Genomic DNA, 17,770 nt, shown 5'->3' on the forward strand with positions numbered 1-17,770 from the left:
AATATCTCGGGTGAAATGGGTCACTTTCCACCCTTGGTTATCAATCTACTATTCTTGGTCAAGTTTTGCAAAATGCTTACCTAGGTATTCTTTTCAAAGAGTGTCCTCTACAGAGTGGTGATGATGACTGATCATGTTGAGAGTCAGCAGATACAGCAGACTCCTCCAATGAAGACCCATTGTTGCTGCTGATATCAGTGGACTTATTCTCCTTGGAAGTATCAGTTTTTGAGCTCTCGCATGTATGATAGGAACTTAGAGATTCGGATCCTGAATCTTGAGACTGAAATATTAACCAATTTCCAGTTCAGATAAAAGAATTGAAGGTTTCCTTAGCTACATGCTCTATGGATATTACAAACTAGGAGCTTAATGTTCATACTATTTTTATTTTTTGGCCCATAATGCAATAAACATGGTGTGCCATTTAGCATTTTTATTTATAATCGTATGCTGATATTTAAATTAATGATCATCATCATCATGTCAGCCGAAAGACGTCCACTGCTGGACATAGGCCTCCCCCAAGGCTCTCCACTCAGACCGGTCTTGTGCTTTCCGCATCCACCGCGATCCCGCGATCTTAACCAAGTCGTCGCTCCATCTTGTTGGAGGCCTACCGACAGCTCGTCTCCCGGTCCGCGGACGCCATTCGAGAACCTTCTGGCCCCATCGGCCATCCGTCCTGCGAGCAATGTGCCCCGCCCACTGCCACTTTAGTTTCGCAATTCTTCGGGCTATGTCGGTAACCTTAGTTCTACTGCGGATATCATCATTTCTAATTCTATCCCGCAGAGAAACCCCGAGCATAGCCCTCTCCATAGCCCTCTGAGTGACTTTGAGTTTTCTCATGAGGCCCATCGTTAGCGCCCACGTCTCAGATCCGTATGTCATCACTGGCAACACACACTGGTCAAAGACTTTTGACTTCAAACACTGCGGTAATTTGGACGAAAAGACACTGCGAAGCTTCCCGAACGCTGCCCAGCCGAGTCGGATTCGACGAGTGATCTCTTTCTCAAAGTTGGACCTACCTAACTGGACCGTTTGTCCCAGGTATACATAGTCGTCAACAACTTCGAGCGCAGAGTCTCCGACTATTACGGGAGTTGGTACAACATGGACATTAGACATGACTTTCGTCTTGTCCATGTTCATTTTCAGGCCAACTCGGTCGGAAACTCTACTGAGGTCAGCGAGCATAGCACCGAGGTCCTCCATGGTCTCAGCCATGACTACAATGTCGTCGGCGAAAATTAATGATAATGAGTTTATATATGACTAAAGTTTTAATTTTTAATATCAACTCAATAGTTTTCTATCATCTTACTTTGCGATGAAAAATCCGAACCCTGGTTATTAATGTTAAATTGAATGAGTGTAGAAATTGAATAACTTGCATATTTTCCAAGCTAAAATCCCTACAGTGTATTTTTCTATTGTCAAATACTTGACAGCATATTTTTTATACTATGTATGATACATGCAAGATGACCACCTGATCCATCACTTAACTTTTATAAGCCTTAAAATAAAGGTAATCTTTCTTAAAAATATTATAAATATGGATAATGTGGACATACAATGACATCATCCAGATTAATACTTTCAGCACTCATAAAGGGATGAATTCCAGACAGCTGGGAGTGATCCAAAATCCCAGATTTAACATCACCTACTTCACCAAAAAGTCCTTTTGTTTTACCTGCAACATAAAATTACATCAAATAAAAATAAATATGTATCTCTAATACAAATAAAATTAGTATGTCTCATACAAGTTTCTTTAAGTTCATCAATGAGGTTCTCACAGGGTTCCATGCTTGCTGTGGAGTTGTATGTGCTGTCCCTGTCTCCCCCAGAGCCAAATGACAAGTGTGATGTGAGGGACTGGAGCTGACCAGGAGTCCGAAGGTTAAGGCTTGGAGTTCTGTTCACAAAATCTGATATCTCTAAATCTGGAAATAAAAAGTTCAATAATTTGCTATCAATCATCAAGTAACAGTTAACCCGTCAGGCATCCTAGAGACTACATTCGTCCCTAACTTTTTTGTGCATGAAATGTCTTAGAAGAAAAAGTAAGGGACTAATGTAGTCTCTAGGACATGTGACGGGTTAATATCTACGAGTAAGAGTTGTTACCTCGATGGATCTCAATTTTTGATAAACCAAAATCAGTCAGCTTAACATGGCCACTCTTTGCAATCAACATGTTGTCAGGTTTAAGGTCTCTGTGTATAATGTTGTGTTTGTGCAGATAATCTAGAGCTAATGTCACTTCTGCTATGTAAAAGACAGCCATTGCCTCTTCCAGAAACCCATACATTCCTAGTAAGGACTTCAGATCTCCACCTACCATGTATTCCATTACCTGAAATTTTTTTTATATTTCCAATATGAACATTGTACAGACTACATAAGGGTGAAGACCAAAAAGTTGCACAGCGTTAAAGCTGTGTTAGCACATAGTTTTAATTTCCATTAACTTTTTCCAATGTGACACGAAAATTAATCATACATTTGTATGGATAATTTTCGTGTCACAATGGAAAAAGTTAATGGAAATTATAACTACCTGCTAACGCAGCTTTAACGGTGTGCAATTTTTGGGCTTCACCCATAAACTGTTTTGTTGAACCACGGGCCAAGGACCCGTACAAAACTTTATAAGCTTTTTTACAAAAATAAAAAATTAATCAAATGTATCCTAAACTCAAATGAATTCTAAATTAACAACATCAAGTCCAGTACTAAAGCATAAGTGGATTATAAACTGGCTCAATATCACTTCAGATATGTTGGGGAATGAATGGATGGGGTCAAGATTGGCTAATTTAAATTTCTAAATCAACATAAAAGGCAAAATTATACATTTTGAAATACCCAGGACAGTTGTAATTGACATTAAATACATCTTTTAGAAAAATATACCAACCATAACCTAAGACATAACTATTTGTATTGAATAAAACTTCTGCCAATATAAAGGATTTAAAAATATGTATTGAAAACATCCCTATATTATTTTTATTTATAAAATACAACTAAAGGCAATGTTAGTAAAATTAGTAAAAAAAATGAAATACAGATTACCAAAGTGTCAAAGATTACTCCAATGTTACCCCACTATTACCTTACTTAAAAAAAAAACTTACCAGATAAACCGATGACACAGATTGCAGGGAATAGAACAAATGAACACAAAATGGGCTTCTTGATAAAGCTAGAGCATTTCTCTCAGTTACCACTTGTGCCACCATGTTTTTGTTAATCATATCAGATTTCTTCATAACTTTGATAGCATACATTAAGTCCTTGTTATTCTTCTTATGGGCAAGAAAAACTTTGCCGAAAGCACCACGACTGATTGGCTTCACAATCGTAAAATCGTTTATGTCTGGAGCCTGTAACGTTAAAAGTTCTTCAATAGCACAGATATAGGGCCCATTCCCGTACCTAATATTGTAAGTAATATGTTTTTAAAACAACAATAATAAGAATCAATCAAAACAATACCAACCTTTGTAATCACAGTATCACTATAGGAATTTATTTTTTCTAATATAGTGTGGCGAGCCGATTGCTCTTCAGTTTTAGAATCATTCGAAGCCATGTCTACTAGAGCTCGCATAATAATATATAAATCATAGAGAGAATTGACACGATTGCTTAAATTACATTACTTTTTCGATGAATTTTGAAACCAACCGCACGCACACGAGTCCGTGCGGATTGCGGATAAATTTGACACAAGACAGCAGACAAAACTATTCAAGACCACGTCAAAACTGCCTTTGTGCGTACATTTATTTATTGAAATTTCTCATAAAAATTTAATTAATAAAAAATACCATAATTTATTTATCGATGATATTTTAAAGAAATGTAGCCAACCACCGAAGAGAAGGCTATGTTTCTTCTATTTTCCGTGGAACTCACAGAAAAAGAGAAACTAGTAGGCATGCTATCGTGTGTTTTACTTCCCTTCGTTCAGAGTTGATAGCGCCACATTTTCGCCTCTTTTAAACGTGTTTTAGTATTTTATAAAGTTTAGTAAAAGGACGTAAACTCAGTTACAAAAATATGTCCTCATGTGATAGGATAAATAAAATAAAACTGTATGAGCTGTCTCATGTTTCCTTTATCGTTGTGCAAACATTTAAAATTAAATGTAAAAAAGGACTATTACAATAGCAAACAACACTATTATTAATTTTTATTGTTTATTGCAAGAGTACAATCAGCTCTTTAAAAACAGGTTCATTCTTTAGCCGTTCTACATGATGCAACACAATTACTGAAGGCTTGTACTACCCCAGAGCAGACGAGGGGTTGACGCGGATTATCTTCATAACATTGCATAATCTGCAATTTAATTTAAATTTTATTTTATTTAAAATTTTAATTTTATTTACCCTAGTCACGGATACGAAAATAATGCAATCATACTTACTTTAGCCCGCCAATCAAAGCACGGCTTCATTTTTTGAATTTTTTCAGGAGTAATATTAGGTATATCGTAAAATTTCCTCGCATTTTCAGCCGTTTTTTCATATTCGGTTTCGACAATCTTGTTAATCATTAAATGTTCTTTTCGTAAAGCATCTAGTCTTTGAAGCCAATAATCAGGATCTCCTTCTTGTGCATCTAATTGTTTGCTATCTTTCAAAAAGAGGAGGTCATTCTCGTCGTCCTGCAATTCATTAGATTAATTTAGAAAAGACATATCATTATGTTAGGTACTCCAATAAAGTAAAAAACTTGAGGAATTTTCAAGCCTGATCAGTGATAGCTGATAGCTATAGCCTACAGCGAAGAGCATTGCCTCTCATTTGATTGCGATCGCGATCGTCAGAAACGTTACGGCACATAATAGATAATAGTGTTACGGCAGAGTTGGGCGTAATCAATTACTTTTGAATATAATTACACGATTACGTTCCAGTAATCGATTACTTTGATAATCAAAATTACTGTTGTACTAAACTATGATACCATTTGTGATCTATTCTTTTAGAATCGGTATTATAAACTACTACTGTAATCTTGATTCCTCGGTAATCAAGTACTTAAGTAATCTGAATGACTTAACTCCAATTCCAGACTAGATAACTTCCTTGGCAAACCTTATTTTATAATTTTGTTAATGTCCCTCAAATGTAACTAAGACTGTAATTTGTAACTAAGTTCAATACTGATGTTGTAACCGGTGGTGGAGAAATAAATAAATATTATTATTATTATAATACGGCCTCTGTTAAAACAACAGTGATTTAAATGCTGTCGTAATCAGGATCACAGACTACGGATCTAAGTCAGATCGAAGCCTGTAAGATTACAGATGATTTCATGATACAATAATTACCCAACCCACTACTTTAATCCGTAAGTAACGGGCATCCTATCTACATAGCTTACCCCTGTTATGTCATCAATTTGTAAAACATCATTGATATTGTTGTCCTCTATAGAATTTTGCACACCTAAAGTGGGGCTTATTGCAAATTTATTATCAAAGCTAATTCGCCGGGTATCAGTACTGTTTACAATTCCCATTTTGAACCAAATGATTAGAATTATGAAACTTAAAAATGATTTAAATATTCAGAACATGATTTTGATTAGACGTGTTTTACTGTCAATTGAATTAAACAAGAATGAAATTTCTGGGAAATAGTTTTTGTAGTTACAGTTCGCATTCAAACTTATTTACATTATTTTTTGGAATAAAAACTAAAAAACAAATCTCGTCTGTTAAAGAGCAAATTGCTCATAAGCTTTTTTAATCATTACTTGAACGAGTCGAGACTTTGAAAACTATTGAAAACATTGGACAAGGAAAGGCGGGAAACTGTAAAACTTGGCGGACGCGTTTTTTGTGCAAATTCATTTTAATATTCTTTTTATCTGTAAATATAGATCAATTAAGGTGTAAAGTAAAATATTTAGATTCTGTGTATATATTTATTTATTTTAGTGTAGTGCTAGCTGAATATTCGGTAAGTAGTTAGTTTATTCTTATATTGTAAATATGAGTAAAGAGGAGCCCCCAGACCCTGGGGGTTCATTTTCAGTGCAACCACCATCACCCGCTTGCTATGTTACTGTAAACAACAATAACGAAATCACCAATGATATACACAATGACAATGACTCAGTCATGGGCTTTGATTCCGATGCGTCTCACGCATCAGCATCGGCCGAAAATTCTAAAACATCTTCGCGTAAACGCTCTTTTGTTCGTCAAATTTGCAAAACGTGTAACAAAAAAACGAGACATCGGAATAACAGTGGCACTGATCCTAATAAATCTTGCAAATGTGATTCAGACACTGATAGTCCGACAGTCATACCTGAAAAAGTAACACCGAATTTAGTTGATACGAATGCGACTATAGAAAATCCAGGCAAGGTCCCCATTGGTAGAAAGACCTACCAATCATCAGATGCTTCTCCGTACCTCATTCATGTGCAGCGCATTGAGACATCACCTTCTGACAATACCACCTTACACCCAGTTACATTTGGCAACTTCTTATTGAAACAAAAGTACAAAAACATTGTAAATGGCAGTGTTAAAAGAATCGGTAGGAACAGAATTGCTGTTGCATTCTCAAACTTTATAGATGCAAACGCTTTTATTTCAGATGCCAATTTGACAAACCATAAACTGAGAGCTTTTATTCCTACCTTTAACATCACCAGGATGGGCTTATTCGTGGGGTGCCTGATAATTGGAGCCCTGAGGAAGTCATTGAGAATATTAAAGTTCCCATAGGTTGTGGTGAAATAATAAAAGTAAGACGACTAAACTACAAAGTAATGGTTTCAGGTGCGCCAGTATGGAAACCTTCTCAAACTGTTGTACTTACTTTCGATGGCCAAACACTTCCTAAAAAAGTTTTTATGTGCTACAATGCCCTACCAGTCGAGTTATATATTTTCCCCACCATACAATGTTACAACTGTTGTCGTTTCGGCCATACCAAAATTCAATGTAGATCTAAGCCTTGTTGCTATAAGTGTGGTCAAGGCCACACTGGGTCTTCTTGCGACATCACACCAGACGATGCATCCTGTTCCTTATGTGCAGGTCATCACTTTGCAAATAGTAGGTCCTGCCCTGAACTTGACAGACAAAAGAGAATTAAACATAGTATGGCAACTTCTTCTATCTCCTATGCTGAAGCTTCAAAGCTGCATCCAGCTATTTCAAAATCTTTTGCAGATGTGGTAGCTCATGGCCAAAATAACTCTTATTCGCAATCAGGAAATCAATTATCTACCCCAGGTAGTTCCCCCACAAAATCTTACAAAAAAACAATTTTGCAAAAGCCAAGACCTGCCCACATCCTATCTAAAGGTTATGATCAAGAGGCCCATAAAGCTCTGATAAAAGATTACAACATGACTCTTTCATGTAAGGGTTGTGCTGCTAACAATCAAAACATGCCAGCTGATAATAATCAAAATAACACTCCAAGTACTTCAGATATTATAATTGCTTTATTAAATTATTTAACACAAACACAATCAAATAAAAATACACCGTCCAACGTTGCCCCCTTATTTGAAATTTTGACCCAGTTCCTGAACATCCACAATGGACAATCACTTAAAGATTGTTCAGTGGAATTGCCGCAGCATAGTCAATAAGAAAAGCGATCTGCTTTTCTTATTGAACAAATACAGTCCAATTGCAGTAGCCTTACAAGAAACATGGCTAAAACCAGATTTTCTTTTTAAAATCTCTGGTTTTTCTGTTTTGCGTGAAGATAGATCTGATGGGTATGGCGGCGTTGCTCTACTCATCAACAATTCTTTTTATTTTACTCCTTTCCCTCTCCCTCCTCATAGTGCTGAATATTCTATTGTTGCTGCCCATCTTAATAATATTTTAGTTGTTTCTATTTATATTCCCTGTCCATCTTCAATCATATTTAATGAAATAAATTCAATTTTATCCACTCTCCCTAAACCCTTTATTCTTCTTGGTGATTTCAATTGTCATCATCAATCATGGGGTTGTGCGAATTCAAACCATTTTGGTAAAATTTTAATAGACATTCTAGATAACCACAACCTTTGTTTTATAAATAATGGTAGCCCAACGCGTCGAACCGAGCCAAATGTTGCTGCGAGTGCAGTTGATTTGTCTATTACTACCCCAACTTTAGCGGCCTCTCTTTCATGGGATGTCCTCTCATCAACTTTTGGCAGCGACCATTTCCCAATAGTCATATCTATTCCAAAGAACTCTTCTTTCAATATACAAAAACGGAGCCCGCGTACTCCTCGTTTAAGACATATTCTAACACATGCTAACTGGGGCCAATTTAGCATAGAAGTGGAGCAAAGAATTTCTTCCCTACCCAATGTTGTTCCGGGAAATGAGGTTAAGTGTGCTGAGGATTTTGCCAAATCATTAACCGACGCCGCGAATATAGTTTTTCCGGTTAAAAGCACTAGATCAGAAAAACTGCCTTCCCCGCCCTGGTGGGATAGTGAATGCACATCAGCAATAAAATCCCGCAAAAAAGCTGAATTAATTTATGCTACAGATATGACATTTGACAACCTGTCAAACCTTTCTAAAATTGTTGCCAGTACAAAGAAGCTTCTTAAAAAGAAAAAATTCAGGGCTGGAGGAACTTTTGTACTTCCATCTCGCCACAAACTAGTTCAACTGAGGTTTGGCGGAAGATAAAACGATTTAGATCAGCCTTTAGTGACACTAATATCTCTTCACTATCACCATCTTTGACGGATGCATTTTTAGACCAGCTAGCGCCAGCTTCAGTTCCTCAGGAAATTATCTTAAATCAATTTACGTTTTGCCCTTCAGTTGATAATTTTCCATCTGCTCCAAGTATTGAGTCTCCATTTTCTTTAATAGAACTTAAAGGTATATTACGTGGTCTTAAAGACTCTTCACCTGGGAAAGACGGAATTCCTTATTCCTTCTTGTGCAATCTTAGTGATAGCGCATTGACATATTTTTTAAACATCATAAATACCATTCTGCTCACTGGTAACGTTCCTCCGTCATGGAAAATTCAAATAATTTTACCAATATTAAAATCTAATAAATCCCCAACAGAAGCTTCTTCGCACCGCCCTATAGCTTTATCTTCTGTGCTCCTTAAACTGGCGGAACATTTAGTGAAGAATCGTTTAGAATGGTATTTGGAATCCAACGGACTATTAGCTAGTAGCCAATTTGGGTTTCGAAGAGGTAAAAGCACGATGGATAGCTTATCCATATTCACGACAGATATAAGATCAGCACTTTCACTTAACCATAACACTATTTCTGTTTTCCTTGATGTTTCTTCTGCATATGATAATGTTCTTTTAACTATTCTTCTTGAAAAACTCAACAAACTCAAAGTTCCTATTTGTTTATCTAACTTCATTATTAGTATCTTATCCGAAAGATTTATTACCGTTTCTGCAGGCTCTTTAGAACTAAGCAGGGTTGTTTGGAAGGGATTACCTCAAGGTTCGGTTTTAAGCCCTATTTTGTACAATGTCTACACCCATGATCTAGAGGTATCACTTAACAGCCCCGTTAATATTTTACAGTATGCTGATGATCTTCTAATTTACTTTTCTGATGACAATGTAGCTAAAGCCTCGGATATTGTCAACTCTGCATTAACGCGATTATACACTTGGCTATGTTCAAATGGTATGGAGTTATCAACTACCAAGAGTTCGGTATTGGTTTTTAGTAGAATGAGAGCAATTCCCGAAGTTACTATATTATATAATGATGAACCGATTTCTCAAGTAAATCAAGCAAAATTTTTAGGGGTTATATTTGACTCAAAGATGTCGGGCCTTCCACACTGCGAGTATATAGTTGCAAAGTGTGAAAAATTATTAAATATTCTGCGATGTTTATCGGGTGTTTGGTGGGGCTCACATCCATTTTCGTTAAAATTAATTTACAATGCCCTGATCAGAAGCAGGATAGACTACGGATCATTTTTATTAGAACCAATTAACTCCGCTGGTTTGAAGAAACTAGATCAAATTCAATCTAAATGCCTTAGGTTAATTACCGGTGCTATGAAGTCTAGTCCAATAAATGCTTTACAAGTAGAGTGTTGTGATCCGCCACTCAAACTAAGACGACAGTTTTTATCAGATAAGTACTTATATCGTTCATTCAGTATTCTCAACATCCGATTCTAAATAAATTGGAAAATTTATCTTCACATATCAGTACATCGCGTTATTGGTTGCATAAGTCTTCTCCGTGTTTAGTAAAAAGTTTGCAAAAATTCCGTTCTTTGGATGCTCCAACTCATAGATCTCACATTCTCCCTATATTTACATGCGACTATCAGGCTCTTATATTCTCTCCTAACATTAAGTACAATTTAAACATTGATAAACGCAGTTTGAGTGCTAATACTTATTTTAATAGCAAAGTTTACAGTATTTGGCCGGAATGGCATTATATCTTCACTGATGCATCGAAAAGATCGCCTTCTGGGTGTACTGGTGTTGGCATCTATCATAGTCAGTATAAAATAACACAACTTGTTAAATTTCCGCCTGAGACTTCAGTTTTTACTGGGGAAGCGTTTGGCCTCCTAAAGGCTGTAGAATATGTACTTATCATGAAGCTAAAGGAAGCTGTTATTTTCTCTGACTCTCTTAGTGCTCTGCAGGCTCTTGAAAAGTACCCATTCTGTAGATCCAGTCCATCATACCCTGTAATCATTGAAATTAAGACTAAATTGTTCCAGTGTTTTCTAAAAGGTTTCTCAGTAGTTTTTTCTTGGGTTCCAAGTCATTGCGGCATCAAAGGTAATGAGAAGGCTGACAAAATTGCCAATGAAGCAATTGAAGATGGAGATATGTTCCCCTACAAAAACTATACTCATGACTTAATTAATCTTCCGCGAACATATCTCCAACATTCCTGGCAAGAGTGTTGGTCTCAAAGTTGTATCGTGAAAGGTAAAAGTTACAGCCGCATACAGCCCTCCATCCCTAATAAACCCTGGTTTTTTAAGTTTAAATTATGCAAAAGAAGTACTAGTGTTTTAATAAGAATGCGTTTAGGTCATGTCTGCACGCCGGAACACCTGGCGAAGATTAATATCATAGATAGCCCTGCTTGTGAATGTGGTTCGGAGGTAGGTGATCTGAATCACTTGATTTTATCTTGCCCACTTTATGACCGTGTTACTTTGTACAATAGTATTATATCACAAAGTATTCCATTACCAACATCCGTTCTCTGCCTTCTTTCATCAAATAATTCATGTATCTATTCCTCCATTGCGTCCTTTATTGTTTCTAATGATATTAAAATATAATTATGCCACCTCCCTTCATATAGATCCTGATCCTATATTTCCCTATCCAAATTCAAAATTCCGTAATATTTTTTATTAAATTCCGCTTCGTTTCCTCACTTTGTAATTGGCACAATCGTCTGTTCTAATCGAACTTGTATATTGCCATAAAAAAAAAAAAAAAAAAAAAAAAAAAAAAAAAAAAAACATTGGACATTGACATGATGTATTGTTTGACAACTAATGATAACTTTGACATTGACACTGTGCAAAGGCAAAGCAAATGCAGCTCAAATTTTGGCTTTATGAAATTGATTTTATCGTGATAAAGTACTAGGTCTAGGTACCAAACACTGAAATGTGTATAACTAATATAAGATAAATTAAGTCATAAACACTTCTTATGTTAATTTACTTGCTTCAGAAAAATGTCTCTCTATGATGATGTCGACACAATCAAAGCCCGAACGACTGAAAAAGTAGCTGGGTGGTCGTCTGGAATTAAACTATTACAGTCTCAGTTACAGCTCAAAAAAGCGGCAGTAACGCAACCGAAGCGGGAAGCACTTCGACGTTCCACACAGGTAAACAAATTGTATAAAGAGAGCAGATTACCTTCAGACACCCTTATTATTTTATTATTATTATGTAAATTATCAGGCAGGCAGTTGCAAGCAACTGATAGGTGCCTGTATCTATTTGTTCCTTGGTCAAGTATTCTTTGTACTGTTAATGTGTTGGTTATTTGCTATAATTTTCACTTAATTTGGTCTGCTGAGACTGTAAAATTAACTTTTTATATATTTTTAGGTACTGACGCCCGTAATCGACCTTAAAAGCAAACAGAAAGATGAAGATGAGCCTAATTCAGATAGTCCTAACCACCAAGCAAACACTTTGACGGCTACACTAAATGTGCATGATTTCGACTGGAATGTAGCAAATGAATATGACCCTATGTGGCCGAACGATTATGAAAAAGTAGCAAAAGGTATGTGTATAATGTGGAATATTATGCTTATTAGTTTTGCAATATTCCTTTCTTATTGAAATAATTGTATGTTTTATTCTTTCATATGCTTAGCCATGCAAGATTACAGAATTGAAGCACAAAATAGATAGGCACAGAAGTCAATGTCATGTATATACTTCACTTTTCATACCTACGCTCGGTGGTTGCTCTAGGGTTGTCAACTATGGCTTATGCATAAAAAACTATTGTGGTAGTGGCACTTGTATCTAGTTGTTTGATAATTTATTATTGAGATTGAAACAGGTAGAATGGTGATATAAATTAATAATAACTAAAGTATTTTAATTTTAATATCATTGTTACCACTGGTAGCTTATAAAACAAACTGTTTAATGTTGAATTTAAACAACCGTTCATTGAACAGTTATAATAACTTTATTTTTGTTGCTCTATTATTGCACAAAAAAGTTCACAGATGGGTGTCTCAAGCGGACGGCACTCGCACTCACCCTGGTCCCAACTGTCCGAGATATTGTGTCCGTGAATAGTGTCTATGTGTGTGTTGCTCAAGCTCACTTTGTATGTAGATTGATTTCTGTAACAATCTGTTTTATTGAAGGCCATCTTTTTTATTTTTAGAATAATAATGACCTTCGCGCGCAGCACTAGAGTTCAATGTTGCTTGGTGGTGCGCGGTGATTTTGCTAATAAAAATTACGTAGGCATATAAAATGGCGGCTTTCGTCAACATCAAAAGAGAGAACATTCTGTACTTGTACTATTACTTATTCTGTGTCAGTGCATAATTTAATTATCTTTTTATCTAAATCCGCTTTATTGATATTATTTGAGACAAAGAAAAACCCTGCATTCTAGGCTTAGGATGCAGTTTTCCCCTTCCGCATTGAAAAGGTTAAAAGTCATTTTTGTGTTATTTTCCTATTATTCCAGAATTACAAGCCAAGAGACTACAACTTGATGGAGGTGAAAGAGGTGACCGAGCAGACAGAAAACGCAAGAGCAGATTTGGAGATGAAGAAGACATCATCCCAGAGAAGACACTTATACCAATGGTAATTGATGATAAATAAATTAACTTTCTTTTATTTTTACAGATTGGTGGTGAAACAACTAATTTTTAATCAATTTTGCATATTTAGTAATTACCTATGATTATAAAATATATAATACAAGTATGTGTATATTAGAGTAATACATGCCTATTTCATCTCTTCCATGTCTATTTCATCTCTTCATTACATTGTAAAAGATGTCTTCCTTCATATTCTTTGGGCCTACAAATTTATTTCATACATAACCTTTCAAATTTTAATTAGGTAATAAATTTCTCCATACATTTGACACATTAACGTTAAAAGAGCAGTGCATTAAAAGTGTGACTATGCTTTGTTAGAATGGTATGTTTTAATGAAAAACTTTTATAGGGGTGTTCAGTCAAACTTACCCAATAATCTCCTGAAATACCTATTTTGGAAGAATTTGATGACATCTTGTATAAACTTGACCTTGTTGCTATTCTAGCAACCAGAAGAAGAGGAAGCAGAGGAGATATCGAAGAGAGCCGCGGGTGCTGCCATTGCGCCGCCACCCTCCCTCACCGCCGAGACGCCCTCCCCTCCGCCGGCCGCGCCCTCTGCGGGTTTCTCCATCGGTGGATATGGAGCTAGCTCTATTGCTGCTAAGATTATGGCCAAATATGGCTTTAAGGTATGATAAACTAGCGTTTACCCGCGGCTTCGCACGCGTAAATCATTAGATACAGCATGTTTTCATTGATGTTAAATTTAAACACCCATGGCAAATTTCATGACTCTAAGCCCAGCGGTTGTTATTTAGAGATTTTATCCCTATTCCGTGGGAATATCGGGATAAAAAGTATCCTATGTTTTAATCCAGGTTATAAACTAACTTTTTGCCAAATTTCATCCAAATCCGTCGAGCCGTTTCAGCGTGAAGGAGTTACAAACAGACTCACTCACTCACAAACTCACACAAACTTTCACATTTATAATATTAGTAGGAAGTAGGATAAAAATGATGGGAGGGAAAAATCTACTAATTAACAATTTTTCCAGGTAGTAGGACTGTGTGCCAATCGGTGGTAGTGTTGTTGTGTTCTGGCATAGTGAGTAAGACAGCCAATGAAATTATTTGCACATGAGATATTTTCTATCTTCACTTTGTGGGCTGGTAATGCATCGGCAATCTTTTGCTATGACACCAATCATCATTTTGGGCCACTTGTCTGTTTCCCACAGTACATTTAGAAAAAAATACGATCTTTTTGCCAAGAAAACGCATTTATTATTTTAGCACACACATACTAGTTCCAAACACATCTGCAAGTAAACCATACAAATATGTGTTAGGCTCTCCATCGCCACTTATTTAAATTATATTTCAGGAAGGTCAGGGCCTCGGTAAAAAAGAACAAGGCATGTCCGTGGCTCTGCAAGTTGAAAAAACTTCCAAACGGGGCGGCCGCATTATTCACGAGAAAGATGGCGGGGCGCCCATGCCGCCGCCTGCCTTCGCGATGCCGGCTTTACCAGGACCAGGTGAAATTTAATTAACTAGAAATAATGTGACTTACTAGTGACTTACGAATTTTTAACCGACTTCAAAAAAGGAGGAGGTTCTATGTTCCAATGTTTGTATTTTTTTTATGTATGTTCACCGATTACTCAGTCAATTGTGGACCGATTTTGAGGTGGTCCCATTGTCACCACGTCAAGATCTGATGATGGAATCCTAGGGAAATCGAGGGCAAACCTCAAATTTTATAAGCACACTTTGGCGATTTTGGCATTTTTAGCATTAAGATGAGCATTTACATTCAGAAAGTATCATTTGGTAACCAGGAACTGATGAAGAAGACTGTAGTAGATGACCAATTGTACTCATCAAAGCTAAGTAATGCTCGCTCGTATATAAACGATCATGATTAATATACCTAGATAAGCGACTAAGAAGAAGCTTTAAGTTAATAATTCTTTCGAACTGATCTGATGATTTGATTTGATTTGATTTGATTTGATTTATTTATTACCTAATGAAAAAATACATTATAAATACATGTCAGGTAATTATAAGAAATTCACAAAAGGATCGTCACATTGTATACAAAATAATAATAATAGTAATAGGTATATGATAGCGGTAAATTAAAAAACATTGTCAGCCAAAATAAAAATAGAATTAAATTTAAAAATAATAATAATGCTGAAGCCAGAAGGTAGGCAACGGAACTCTGTTATAAAACAACGTAACTAAGTCGTGTTTGGGCTTAATGGAATCGTTGTACGATGTACTTTGGCTACGAGTCTTTAAAAAGTGAGAAATAAAGAATTTTTTTAACGAAACAGTAAAAACCGACTCCAAAAAAATAACAAAAAATGGAACCGACTACAAAACCCTTGAAAATATTTTTCTAGGTACGTACTAGCTCGAAGTCGGTGACTCAGCGCGACCCAGCAGGAGGTATTGAAACTCATAGTAAGTAAGTGAGGTAGACGACTATTGTTCCACTCTTGCTGGCTCGTGCTGAGGCACCGACTTCGAGCTAGTACGTACCTAGAAAAATATTATCAAGGGTTTTGTAGTTGGTTCGATTTTTTGATATTTTTTGGAGTCTGTTTTACTTTTTTGTTAAAATTTTCTTTTAACTATAGACATGTTACTTCTCTTTTAAAGCCGATTCATTTACCTGCCAAGCTTAAGTCTGTCTTACGCAAAATATTTTAACTTTATTGTTTGTCTTAACAGACAAATAATAAAGTTAGAAGATAAGTTTTAGAAGAAGGTTAGAAGAAGTATTTTGCTCCTAACGGAGCTGTAAATAAATAATGAACAGTTTTTTTCTATTATTTAAAAATGTACGAAATCATTAGGCCTTTTTTTGCTTGCAGATTCTCCAGGCACAGCATCAAATTCACCGCAACTTTCAAAACAAGAGCCATCTATTACAGAGATAATGAAGTCACCTAGCAAAGTTGTGTTACTCCGCGTAAGTATGCTTGACAGCAGGGCTACTACGAAACTCGAAGTTCGTATCGTACCGTCCCTCTCGCTCTCGTATTACATAGTGTCAGAGGGACCGCACCGCACGACACGAACTTCAGAGTTCCGAGTTTCGTAGTTGCCCTGCTGGTTACACGTTCTTTACATTCGTACACCTTCCGTTACTGTCAATGAGCATTCATATTTTATGTACATATAATTACTTTCTGAGACATTATTTTAACACTTTTGTAATTAGATATTTAAATTTTTATTTATTTCTTACCATTACAACTGTTCTAAGCTGAACTAATAGGTAGTGTAGACGACGCATGTACAAAGTTTAAATAAAGAGTTTGTATACCAACGCTGTCTAGCAATTGGCCACTAATAAAATTGGAAAGCATGCAGCGCGGAAAGAAAACAAAAGAATATCGAGAGTGCTGTCATAGTCCTTGTCCGCGCTGCGTGTCCAGTTTTGCATTATTATTAAAAACTTGTTTTATTTTACTAATTTACACTCTAAAGATCATTATACAGTCTACAGGTAGGTAGTGGTAGAGTGTAACTATTTGTAATAATATGTTAGGCACCATTATAATCCTAAGTTGATTTTGTTAAGTAGTATCACGAAAAATAAAATTTTCCCATAAAAAATATTTTACCCCATCTCTTGGAATATTGAGGTACATGGGTCAAGTGTATAAATATGAACTTATTCAAAGTTTCAAAAATAAGTACCACAGACTCTTATTCCGACGCATTAAGGCCGTAGTAACATATTTTTGAGTGGTTTGAATAGATACTTATTTTTGCACTTGACTGTACAGTCAGTAGCTTAAATTGAGGAGCGATTGTGGTGCTCAAAATGATCTACATGCGACTACTGCCAAGGTAATAAGAGTCAGTAGATAATTTTTGGCATCACAACCACTCATCGATTTAATCTACTTACTCACTGAACCAGTATTTTGAAAAGAAGCTCTTTGGCAAAATGTTACTGAAATATCAGTTGGCACTGCTCGTTTTAGGTACAGTAGAAATAGAAAAGAAGAAAAATTGCGAATGTGATAACATAAATATACTAAGGACTGGACTTGCACCTGAATGCATCTTCTATTTATGTTTCAGAACATGGTAGGTCCAGGTGACGTAGACGAAGAATTAGAACCAGAAGTCAAAGATGAATGTAATACAAAATATGGTGATGTCATCAAAGTGGTCATATTCGAGCTGCCTAATGCCCCTGCGGATGAGGCTGTGAGGATATTTGTTGAGTTCAAACGAATCGAGAGTGCGATCAAGGCGGTCGTCGATCTAAATGGCAGATTCTTTGGCGGAAGACAAGTGAAAGCCGGATTTTATGACGTAGAAAAGTTCGGCACTTTACAGTTGAATGAATGATGTCATTTGTTTACCACATTAATGCTAATGTTATAAAGAATATAAATTAAGATCTATC

General features: G+C 36.1%; 2 protein-coding genes and 1 pseudogene across 5 annotated transcripts in view; 2 read left to right on the forward strand and 1 right to left on the reverse strand.

Moving 5' to 3' along the window:
* LOC141438009 (serine/threonine-protein kinase greatwall-like) overlaps positions 1-5,666 on the reverse strand; it is a 15,438-nt gene extending 9,772 nt beyond the window's left edge. Inside the window, exons 1-7 of one of the 4 annotated variants that reach the window (XR_012452444.1) lie at positions 5,419-5,666; positions 4,454-4,693; positions 3,156-3,404; positions 2,143-2,371; positions 1,779-1,958; positions 1,584-1,705; positions 81-283 (exon numbers count right to left, since the gene is read on the reverse strand). Coding sequence is in view for 3 of the 4 variants with exons in the window: in XM_074101629.1 (XP_073957730.1) it covers positions 81-283; positions 1,584-1,705; positions 1,779-1,958; positions 2,143-2,371; positions 3,156-3,404; positions 4,454-4,693; positions 5,419-5,556 (1,361 nt within the window). In the remaining variant the exon portion in view is untranslated. Of the gene's footprint in view, positions 1-80; positions 284-1,583; positions 1,706-1,778; positions 1,959-2,142; positions 2,372-3,155; positions 3,405-3,520; positions 3,796-4,453; positions 4,694-5,418 lie in introns of those variants that run through there. The other 3 variants (XM_074101630.1, XM_074101629.1, XM_074101631.1) reach the window with 3 other exon arrangements.
* A 365-nt stretch (positions 5,667-6,031) lies between these two features.
* LOC141438496 (uncharacterized) lies at positions 6,032-8,629 on the forward strand (annotated as a pseudogene).
* Positions 8,630-11,549: 2,920 nt separating this feature from the next.
* On the forward strand, positions 11,550-17,770 carry Spf45 (splicing factor 45). The gene is made up of 8 exons (XM_074101635.1): positions 11,550-11,658; positions 11,740-11,899; positions 12,126-12,306; positions 13,240-13,361; positions 13,831-14,016; positions 14,714-14,867; positions 16,218-16,315; positions 17,440-17,770. The coding sequence occupies exons 2-8, from the start codon at positions 11,744-11,746 to the stop codon at positions 17,710-17,712; spliced, it is 1,170 nt and encodes a 389-aa protein (XP_073957736.1). The 5' UTR covers positions 11,550-11,658; positions 11,740-11,743; the 3' UTR covers positions 17,713-17,770.

Source organism: Choristoneura fumiferana, chromosome 18 (genome assembly GCF_025370935.1).
Source record: "Choristoneura fumiferana chromosome 18, NRCan_CFum_1, whole genome shotgun sequence".
Lineage (NCBI taxonomy): Eukaryota > Metazoa > Arthropoda > Insecta > Lepidoptera > Tortricidae > Choristoneura > Choristoneura fumiferana.

Coding starts and splice junctions, on each gene's coding strand:
- Spf45 (XM_074101635.1), top strand. CDS start 11,744: ATGTCTCTCTATGATGATGTCGACACAATCAAAGCCCGAACGACTGAA. Junction 13,362..13,830: donor AGAAGACACTTATACCAATG/GTAATTGATGAT, acceptor TTGCTATTCTAG/CAACCAGAAGAAGAGGAAGC. Junction 14,868..16,217: donor GCCGGCTTTACCAGGACCAG/GTGAAATTTAAT, acceptor TTTTGCTTGCAG/ATTCTCCAGGCACAGCATCA.